The sequence below is a fragment of the Myotis brandtii genome, unplaced genomic scaffold, assembly GCF_000412655.1.
Source record: "Myotis brandtii unplaced genomic scaffold, ASM41265v1 scaffold200, whole genome shotgun sequence".
NCBI classification, from domain to species: Eukaryota; Metazoa; Chordata; class Mammalia; order Chiroptera; family Vespertilionidae; genus Myotis; species Myotis brandtii.
Genome location: NW_005357453.1, coordinates 1376383 through 1388285, shown reverse-complemented (window position 1 = coordinate 1388285; position 11903 = coordinate 1376383). Strand labels below are relative to the sequence as shown.

At 39.5% G+C, this 11903-nt stretch overlaps 1 protein-coding gene across 1 annotated transcript in view; it reads right to left on the bottom strand.

Moving 5' to 3' along the window:
- Window positions 1–11903, bottom strand: part of DCC (DCC netrin 1 receptor) — a 980448-nt gene that overhangs the window by 357890 nt on the left and 610655 nt on the right. Inside the window, exons 7-8 of the mRNA XM_014538876.1 lie at window positions 11187–11193; window positions 10958–11071 (exon numbers count right to left, since the gene is read on the bottom strand). Of these exons, the coding sequence (XP_014394362.1) occupies window positions 10958–11071; window positions 11187–11193 (121 nt within the window). The remainder of the gene's footprint in view (window positions 1–10957; window positions 11072–11186; window positions 11194–11903) is intronic.

The following is an 11903-nucleotide window of genomic DNA, read 5'->3' as shown; positions in this document are numbered from 1 at the left end:
TGTGTGTGTGTGTGTGTGTGTGTGTGTGTGTGTGTTTAAGGAACTGCATTACAGGCTAAAAAAACCTATGAGTAGATACTTTGTATAAAAGAAAACTTTCCTTTTTTAAAAAACTTATTTTTGTAACCTAGAGCTTTTCACTTAAAGCTGGGGGAAAAATTTAAAAAAATAAGTGAAAGAACATTTCAAGACAATAGAAGCCTTGTCATTCGGCGTGAAAAGAGGCAATACCGTACTCCTAAAATAGGTTTATAACAAAAAGTTATATCTAGAGAACTCTGTATTAGAGTATCTGTATTAGAATTTAAGGAGTATTAATACAAAGAATTAATTTTTTTTAAAAATAGCATCTACCATCTCTAATTTGCATTTATGTTTGTGAGTCTTTATATATTCTCTGGATATTTAATAAATATAGAATAATTAATACACCAGTATAAGTAGCTCTGTCTTAATTGCACTTGATAAGATTAATTCTGTCAAAGTTATTTTCATTTAAACTATAGATTCCTGGATAGCAGAGATTGTGTGAAACTCACCTTGCTGCCACTAAGCAATGTCTACTCTAGAACAATGGGAATTTGGACAGAAATCATTTGGGTGGCAAATTTTAAAAATTTTAATTAAATTCAAGGTCTTTGCCTTTATCAATAATCCCCAAACTCATCTGACTAAACTAAAAATATCTGAAATATCATCCATGTATCTGACCGGGCTCCATATGGCTCACAGAATGCGGGTGGACAGTCACATGAGGACAGAATAGCTGAGACATTAGGTACAAAAGTCAGACTTCCTGCTAGCTGTGGGGCCTTGATAAGTTGGTTAACTTCCCTGTTTTCTCTCCCACACAATATGGGAAAAACAATTGCATTCTCCTGAGAGGAATCAATTAATATGTGGTTACAAAGCTCTAACTCAGCATGGTGCCCACCAGTAAAGATTCAATAGTGGTTTTCAAATCCAGCCCCACAACTTTGTAGCTATTTGATATTGCATGTAATCTGAACTCCATGAAGCATCATCCCCTAATCTGTACAAAGAAAGAAATAATATAATCTGAACTGGATTATCATAGAAATGAATGGAATGATGCATATAACATGCTTAGCACAAAGTACCTGATGCAATAACGTTCTTGAAAATACTATTCTCTTCTGTGTTTTCTTTTCTTTTGTATTTATATAAACCTTACTCTAAATAGGACTGACTGTAGCTCTGTTGACATGTTGTTTTCCATAAGTTAAAATGGTGCTTGTTTTCTTGTGTTTCTATTTCCCATTAGATTGAAAATACAAAAGCCGTATCTCCCAAGGCTTTCTAACAGTCTCAAGGGGCAGAGAATGCTCCAAGTCATTTATTTGAGGGCTGAAGTCAAAGGCAAACTCATACATTTCTAAAACCCCTGCCATGCTTTAGAATATATTGATTGTTGTTTGATCTCTTTGTATTCATGTATTTTGATTTCTAAAATAAATATATTACAGTAGAGTTTTCATTATAAATATAGAGATAGATTTATATTTAAATTTGTTTTAAAAGCTGGGACTTTTAAAAGACCAAGCTGTGTCCGCTTGGTATGTAGGTGCACTCAAAGTCAACCACAACCATGCTATAGTCCCACTGAGGAATAGCTCTGAAAGAGAGCAGAACAATAAGAGAACTTTTCCTAATGGGCAGAGTACTGGGTACAACATGTGATCTACCCTAGATGAAAAAAGAAATGGCCTAACGTAGGAATACATATCTATATCTATATATCTATAGCTACATACAGATACACATATGCGTACACACACACACACACATAGGGTGTTCCAAAAATGTAATATGCACACTTTGAATAATTATAATGGCAGAAAGATAAAATGTTAGAATTAGTTAAATAAACTGACAGTGAGAAATGATACTCAACATTGATTATCTACAATTATAGATAAATTAAGATCTAATTTTTTTAATCCTCACCTGAGGATACTTTTTTCCATTGATTTTGGAGAGAGGGAAAGGGAGAAGGAGGGAAAGGGAGGGAAGGGAAGGGAGGGAGGGAAGAAGGGAGGGGGGGGATAGAGAGAGACTTTGAGCAGGCTTGGCTAATAGACCAGGGGTCTGCAGGGAGAGTAATCAGATCAGGAACAAGGAAGTTGGGAGAAGAGGGATGAGGATGAGGATGGGCCTCTGGGACTGAACACCAAGTGCAAAGAACTTTGAGTCACATCTAAACACCAGCTTGCATCCTCTATGAAAGAGGCACTAAATAATCCTTTAGCTGGAATAATACAGCCAGTTGGAATCAGCCAGGCTCCAGTGGTGATACAAAAGGTCTATTATTGAAGAGGCTAGCAGGGCAGAATGGAACCTATGCATGGCCCGCCACCATGGCTCAAACTCAGCAAAGCTGCTGCTCCTTACCAGCAGCTACCACTACTGCCAAATCTACTAGACCAGCAGTTCTCAACCTGTGGGTCGCCAACCTGTGGGTCACGACCGCTTTGGGATTCGAACAACCCTTTCATAGGGGTCGCCTAAGACCATCAGAAAACACATATGTAATTACATATTGTTTTTGTGATTAATCACTATGCTTTAATGATGTTCAATTTGTAACAATGAAAATACATCCTGCATATCAGATATTTACATGACGATTCATAACAGTAGCAAAATTACAGTTATGAAGTAGCAACGAAAATAATTTTATGGTTGGGGGTCACCACAACATGAGGAACTGTATTAAAGGGTCGTGGCATTAGGTAGGTTGAGTACCACTGTACTAGATGCAGAGGCTGCGGGAGAGCAACCAATAAAACACATTCTCCGGGAGAGCAGCTAGCCCCTTGGTAGCATGCTGTTTCTATCGGACTCCTTCTACTCGGGAAAGGGTGGAAATTCATCTTGATTAGAACAGACACGTACTGGCTTGTCCTGTACTCAGGACATCAGCCCCAGTACTCTCTGAGAGCTCACAAAGTGTCTGAGCCACCAACCGGGGACCCTACATGACACTGCAGATGATCACATGACTCACTTTCCAGCAAAAGAGGCATGGGCATGACTCCATGACCCTGGGTCCACGGACCCTATCACCTATTCACCACTGAGGACCTGCAGACTTTATACCGAGTAAGTCCAGCTTCTTGGAGGAGCAGTTGAGGAATGATTAGAGATAATATCCTAAAGAGATAGACTGCTTTCCTCTAAGGTGCAGACTATGCTCCAAATCAATAACCAGTATATGGTGCCACATCCCCCAAGGGTAGACTCTGTGGCCTGGGAAGTCAGAGGATGATGCTTCCGTCATTGACCTTTGAGCTATCGCTGTTGTTTGGTCATTTCAGGCTTCTTGTGCCAAAATAATAACAGCACCCAAAGCAAGTAGAACTACCCAGATGATCAGGAGGAGGGGAGAAACAGGGAAGACTATGATAGGCTCCCAGGTGATCTACTGGAACATCTCTTGATACTCTTTCCCAATTTTGATGGTAAATGGACTAGAATAGTTTCTATGACCTTCAAAGGCATAGAACTTAGAGTCGTCCACCCAATAAGCCACATAGACCAGCAGAGATGTTAGTTTAGGGTGAGAGAAATCCAGAACAAGTAGTAAGAGGAAAACAAGGAGTATCAGTTCCAGCTTTGATATCAGCTGCAGTTACACTGGTGGGGGGTTGTAGCTTATCCTATTAAACTTCCTTTTTTCCACCCAGGGAATAAGACCAACCTGTACCCTAATACAGTTATTTTAAAAACATACTGTATGAAGCAAATAGATTTCAGTGGCACAGGGAGGGCCATAGTGGATGGACTGATGTACCATCCAGATCTAGTATTCATTCCTCCCCCTGGAGGGCGTGGCAGTGGCTGATGGCTCCTTCTCAGGTAATTGTCCTCGGCTATAGAGAACCACTTCACTCAAGGTCACACTCATCTCTGGGGGCAGAGGAGCCTGAGGAGTTATCCCAACTTCGAAGCTTCCTGTGGGATCATCAGAGGCCTTTGTTGTGCACTGGAATCCATTCCTCACACTGTGTACATGAGAGCCATTTCATTGTACCTGCCAATGTTGATGTCATCACTTTGTAATCAGTTAAAGATATACCTATATAATTTTAGCTTTAAATTATATGTTCCTCCTACTAATTATTGCATGGGTATTTTAAAATTCTCTAATAATATGTCAGAAGTACATATTGTGTGTGTGTGTGTGTGTGTGTGAGAACACACATACCTATTACCAAAGGGTGAGTTGTAAGTAAAGGTAAACATACAACAGGTGCAGGACTGAGTTCTTTCTAATTCTTCTTTTCTAATTCCTTACTATAAAGATTTTTTTAAAGAAAGATGTAGAATAACACTCTTTGGTGTGTTTATTACCAAAGTCTGATGTGATCAATGTTTATGAATCTATCAAGTCTTTCATATTGTATGAATGTATAGTTATTACGGGTTTCAGGATCTTTCATAGAACTGTAGCATTCATTTCTAATTTCAAAGTCTGCCAGACAGCCATATCCCCTCGATGAAGAACTGAGCTAGATTCCTACTTGCAGCACACCCTCAACGAAGGACAGGGCGGATGACAAGCCTTTATTAGCTGAGAAACCTCTGCCTACATTAAAATGAAATATGTAAGTCAATAAACTGATGCCGGAAACCTTGCAAACCTCTCCACTAGCAGTCACGGTGAAAGAGACCATACCCTTCACCTTGGCAATTGGGCTAAAAACCCTAAACTTTGAATGGATACTGTTGTTGAAATATTTATTAAAATTTTTCATGGAGGATGAAAAACTATGCTAGGAGAAAGCTATCGCTGTACCATCCCAATAAATATGCCTGCTATTTTTCTTGAGATGAAACAAAACAACAGAACACTGTAATTGTTAACATTTGTACAGTAATTTACAGCCTACAGGTCCCTTCTACATACATTTATTGCACTAAATCTTTGAGACAATTACCTACTGAATTTTACAGCTACAGAAATGGAGACTTGGAAAGGTTAGGCAATACCACCCATGATTCTGCTCATAATATTTTCTATATTGCAATATGTTTTTAAATCTCTATAGGTAAACTAGAGAACAATGTAGAGATTAGATGTGTCCACATCTCATATACTAGATGAATATTAGATAGCAAAAGATCAAATGACTGGTTTATACCAAACTTGGAACATCATTGACCCCTCAGGGGAAGAGTTACTTTGTCAATATTTTTCTACAGGAAAGGAGACTTTGAGGTAGAAAATATCTTTCTTTTATTTCTTACCTTAACCTTTGACAAGCAAAATTAATTTTTCAGTGGATTTAATAAAGTCATGACCATATTTATTAAAGTTAATAGCCATCTTACAGAAATTGGCTCTGTATCCTGTGAGCTATAGTTAATTACTAAGGTTTGTAAGGGAAACCCTTCTTGGAAAACTGATAGCTAGACATCCCTACATTGGAATTATGTTTCAGAAATACTAAGTTGCACTTTTATTCATTTAGACACAATGATGGAACTCTAAAGAGAATTTCTGTAGTTTCAATGGACATCTCAGTTTGTGTAAAACTGTCTAATGATTGATTTTCCAGGTTGAGTCCATCAATATACAGGTCCAGGACATGGACTGACTTTCTTAATTATTTACAGAACTCCAGGAACAATTTGATCTCACACTAAATACAAATGAGATCAAATTGTTTAAATCATAGTAATCCTTCTCCTATTAAGAGACAAAAATTCAACTTAATTGGCCACCAGTGACTGAGACCAGATTAAGAAGTACATCCCTTTAGCTTTAGTTACGTTATCTTTTATAGTTGCTTATGTGGTAATACAATGACAAATCAAATTCTAACAGATCTTGAAGTGTTAAGACTAATTGTATAATTTTTCATTGATTCACATAATTCCACCAAAGTTATCATGTTAAAAGTCAACACTTTAGTAAGAAACACGATAATTAGGTGCAGTTAATATACAATAATTATATGGGGTGCATACAAATATTCCTCTTGTCCATTTGGATTGCAAGGTATTTTCCTATTGATAGGGAACAAGTTACAAAAACAGATGCAAATGACTTCTGATTTGATGCCTCAATGTTCATGACTGAATTAAAAACACATTTGCTAATTTTAGGCTCTATGACATACTGCCTTAATAAAATGCTTAAATTCAACATCATTTTTAATCACTAATCTTTTCCAGGGAGGACAGCTCACATTTTTCTAAATGCCTAGCCAATGTATTTCTCATCCTATAGTGGGAAACTACTGAGTTACATTGTTGAAGGAAAGAAACAAAGCCAGAATTAGAAAATATTCAATATTAACATAGGAGACATAATATTTATAATAGAATCTCTTCTTTTGCAATCACATAGCCTTTTGTGCATAGTAGATATGAAAAATATATTATTTCTCCCATGAAAATTTCACCCATTTCTGTCATTAAATTAAAAATATTCCAGACTGCCCAGCCTGTGTGGCTCAGTGGTTGAGCACCGACCTATGAAGCAGGAGGTCACGAGTTCGATTCCCAGTCAGGGCACATGCCCAAGTTGTGGGCTCAATCTCCAGTGTGAGGCATGCACAAGGCAGATCAATGATTATTCTCTCTCATTATTGATGTTTCTATCTCTCCCTCTCCTTTCCTCTCTGAAATCAATAAAAAATATTTTAAAAAATATTCCAGATGACATATGCCACAATCATAGCTGCATTGCCAGCTCCCTGTCCGTCAAATTCCCTGCCCAACAGTTAGGTATTCTGATTACCTTCCATGGCAGACGATTGCTAGGAAATGGAATGCTACTCAACAGCTAGAACCGGGAGAGCTAACTCAGAGATAACAGCTTATACCTACTGATCTTTTCTGCTTTTTCCCTTACTCTCCTCCTCCTAGCACCAGAAGACTGCTAACATTTCACCCCAGCTACCAGTCTTTTTAATTTAATTACCACCTCTGCCAAACCTGGCTTATTGGATGGTGACTCAGGGTAATTAATTCATTAGCATCTGCTATACCAACTAGATGCTAACTTATTGCTTACCTGGCTTGGAAACCTGGCTATTGAAACTTCTTATTCTTGTGACAACATTGATTCTGGACCCTTTTTGGCTGGGCTAGTCACTGAATAGGGGACTTATTTGGAAAGGGGGTATCTTAATCAATGGCCCCCGGCACTAAAATAGATTAAAGAAAGCAAAAACAATAAAGCTTCCCTTAGTTCTTGGATGAGGTTAGTAGACAACACAAGTAATATAAATCAGTTAAACTATTTTAATTTGGATTCATCACCCCTTACAGAATATAGAGGAGCATTTTTGATGTATATGCAAAGTATTGTTAAGTGTTCAGGGGGCCGTCCTCTGTGTGTGCAGGTGCATGTGTAGGCATATATGGAGAGACAGGAAGCAGTTTGCATCTTTATGTGGGGTTGTATATTATTGATAGAACTTCCTGTACTGTAATATTTTTAAAAAAATACCATTGAGCTTCTTTATCTGGAAAGCAGGTACATAGCTCACATGTTACAGTGCACATAGTTCAATGTTTTTCCCAAACTAATTTTCTGGAGAGAAAAATAAGTCATTACCGTAATTTAATTCAGTAGATAATGTTTAGTTCCTAAGTCACTAATGGCTAAAGAGAGAATCGCTAATTATACAATGAAAGGCTATGCTGAAACTTCACTACGCTTATGTAAATATCTCAACAATGGGCCCTGGCTCCCAGGGGTCACAGCGTGTGCTTCAGGGAGAAGCAGACTGTGACAGTTGCCAAGAGTAACTCAGCTGCGAGCCTGTGCACAGGCCAGAGCTGAATGGCTGTGTAACGCGGGCCCACAGTGTGTCCCAAATACACGGTGGCTGTTTATTGGTAAAGCTTAGCCAGAGAGAGCTCTGTCCTTCCCATCGTGGTCAGCCTCAGGGCCGCATTTATATGAGAGCTGACCTCTTCCACGCAGCCTACCCTGCATCTCTAAGGAATCAGGGAGCTATTCTTTGAAGACCTGATTGAATAAGGCAGGAAAAAGCAACCCATTCTATATAATAAAAGCCTAATATGCAAATTGACCAAATGGCAGAACGACCGGCTGAACGACCGCTCACTATGATGTGCACTGATCACCAGGGGGCAGATTCTCAATGCAGGAGCTGCCCCCAGCCTGCAGGCCCCAGGCCAGCCAAGGCGGGTGCCAGCGGGCCCCCCCCCAATAACCCCCCCGGTTGCTCCGCAGATCGACCCTGATCACCAGCTAGTCCTAGGGACCCTACCTGTGCACGAATTCATGCATTGGGCCTCTAATCATTTATAATGGGCCATGTGAGACAGTCACCATGGTGTCCTGTCACACTTTTGGATGTTTGTCTTTATTTTCTTTTACTCTCATTCTAATACAATGCCAAGTATGAAAAACAGTGGCCAAGAGTGTAGAATCTACTGACAACACTTTACCATCTAGATGGGAGAGGAATGAATTATTGAGATTTTCTGAGGCTTCCCCTAGCGAGAAGGTAAAGGATGCTCCTGCCCTGGGGAGCCTCGCTCTTTTACAGTCACACAGACCAAATGAATCAGGGCCCTAGTGGAGTGCAAGATACCGCTAATAAAGGGCTGCCTGTTGGTAAGGCTGGAAGTGACATTGAATTTCTATAATTGGTCTATTGACTAAGCCAAACTACTGAAATATTATAAGCATCTACTTTCAAAGACACTTTGTCAGATTTTTCTTACCTCTGATAGCAACTTGGGACACACACACACACACACACACACACACACACACACACACACACACACACGAGAGCTAAATCAAACATTAACCTAATGTTCACTGTAAAATTTCTTCCCATGTCCCAGAGTAGGCCTGAGACCAGGAATGGGGAAGGAGTAGTCGGACTATCTGTCACCTGTTTTTTCAGTCTCTTGGATCTATTTTCCCATCCTCTGCTTATGGCTTTTCCAGGATCAGAGAAGAGAGGATAGAATTAGAATAAAGATACAAAGGCTGTTTTTCTCAACTTGTGCTCTTAAAACTCGACCACCACAGAAGGTTTCTGCATGCCTGTTCTCTGTGAGGCAGCTCGCCTCCACCTTAGGAATCGATCACTGGATCCTTCCTTCAAACAGGCAAGACACAGTCCAGCTGACCTTGCACACCGGCTCCCCAGTCCAGCTCCACCCCAGACAGTGACCCTCTAGCCTTCTGGATGGATTGGGCTCAGCGAGCAGGACCTCTTGGGCAGGGTCCCTTCAAGATACCTGCAGCCCGGCTCTCTTCCAGTGCAGCTCACACCTGTGTTCTTCCCACAGGGGGAAGCGGAACTTGTCCCCACAGCTGCCTCCCCCTTTCTCTACCAGCATGGTGGGACGTTCCAGAGAGCTTTCCCTCAGAATGAGTTGCCATTTCTCATTTTTTGCTAGCATCCTGATACACACACACACACACACACACACACACACACACACACACACACACTGTTCAAGGGGTTTTCTTAGTGTCTCTACAACTTGACTAGTGGGGGGAGAAAATACCATGACAATCTCTAATCCTGTGGATTTCAGCACTTCAGAGAATCCTCATGAGCAATTGACTATAAGATGACCACTGGGACTCTTTGGTCAGTTCCACAAATCCTAAAAAATTGTATCTCATTCTTTTCTTTAGAAATAGGGGATTACTTACCTTGATGTTCCTCAGCTTTATGGCCATAGCTGGACATCGATGGTAACCAGAATTTGGGACTTGAGTAGCAGCCAGTATTAACATCAGGGGGGCCCCACTGTCATTGCTAATGAGATGACGCACAGTTTTTAAACCAGGGCTCACATTACAGACTGTGAGTTTAGAGATTCCTTTTCTCCTACTCATCTGTTACTGCTTCAGCACAAGAGCATGTACTCAGTCACACACATGAAGTCACACTGATGCTTAAAGCACATTAAGTGGAGAGAGAAGTAGGCCATCAGAGAAATCAGTGATCTCGAACAGAAGTTAATTATCCTTTTTCATACCTAGATAGTTCCTTTACTCACCTTTGACTGTTGCTTTTTTTGTTATAATAAGGAAAAAAGAAAAAGCCATCCTTATAAGCATTACGAGAGTCTGAGTCTTCAGATATTTGATTAGAGATACACAAAATATAACACCTTGATAGCCACTTAAATTATAGAAACCAAAGAAAGACTATGTTGCCTGGCAAGTGCAGCTCAGTGGTTGAGCATTGACCTATAAACCAGTTGGTCACAGTTCAATTCCCGGTCAGGACACATGCCCGGGTTGTGGGCTTGATACCCAGTGTGGGGCGTACAAGAGTCAGCTGATCAATGGTTCTCTCTCATCATTGATGTTTCTAGCTCTATCTCCCTCTCCTTTCCTCTCTGAAATCAATAAAAATATTTTTTTAAAAGAAAGACTATGTTTCATACATTTCAGCTACTTTCTACTAAACTTACTGCAGGAAAGATTAAGAAAAATATTTTTATGTTCAAGATATTTTTCGACCAACTTTCACTGACTCAAGACTACTTATGTGTGTAAACATATATATGTTTACACATGTATGTATATACATACACATATATATATTTATATAAAATGCTGAAGAAAAAAGGTAGATTACAAAAGAGAGGGGAGAACTTAGTGATTTAGTGGTCATTGTCTTCACAACCAGAAGTACCTATTATTCATGATGATGACTATATCTTACTGGATGGTTATATGTAGATAAATAGATAGCTAAGATATATATCTACTTAGCTATCCATTTAACTATATACAAATGTATATGTAATTTGCTAGGAAAAATATACTCTCAACACACAAATGTATAATTTAATTAACTAATTAATTATATAATTTCAAATCGACTGAGAGACAGGGAAAACCATAGGTTCGGGAAGCAGATCACGAATAACTGAAACCACAGGCACCGGAGCAGAGTCCCCCTCCTCTTACCAGGCTTAGGGACGATAAGCTGTACACTGGTCTGGGCATTCCCAGCCTCGTTCTCAGCCACACACTGATAAAAGCCCTCATCCGACTTGACCACTCCAAGGATCCGCAAGTTGCAGAGATACACAAAATATAACACCTTGATAGCCACTTAAATTATAGAAACCAAAGAAAGACTATGTTGCCTGGCAAGTGCAGCTCAGTGGTTGAGCATTGACCTATAAACCAGTTCTTCCTCCCTAGAGAGAAGAAAAGGCAAAGTGAAATATTTTAAAAAGAAAAAATGAACATAAACACATATTAATAAAACTTCTAGAAGAAACAAGAAGGGAGGCCATGAGCATCCCCAGCCTCACAGATACATCCTGTGTCACCTGGGAAAGTCATAGCTTCTGAATACTGTGCTGAATTCCAGGGCATCGACTTGACCTAGTTCTGCGATGAAAAATCTACTCCCCAAAATACACAACCTCCTCAGTGTCTAAAAGAGCAGTAAACAGAAAACTCTTCTATTAGGTACAGAAGAAGCAAAGGGTAGCAACAAAAGAAATCTCATTCCTTGACTTGTGTTTGAAAGAAGCTGAGGTTCAGCAGCTACTGGAGGGGAAAACACACACACAAAGAAACAAAATCACTCCTCTTTGCAGCTTCTAAGGGACAAGAAATCACGGGTAGATATTTCCTAGAATTGTTTATTGAGAAAGAAGATTAAGAAAAATATTTTTATGTTCAAGATATTTTTTGACCAACTTTCACTGACTCAAGACTACATATGTGTGTAAACATATATATGTTTACACATGTGTATATATACATACACACATATATCTTACCTAATAATAGACAAACATGTAAATTAACCATCCCTCTGCTACGCTCACCAGCCAATCAGGAGAGTATGCAAATTAACCCAACAAAGATGGTGGTTAATTTGCATACACAGGGGCGA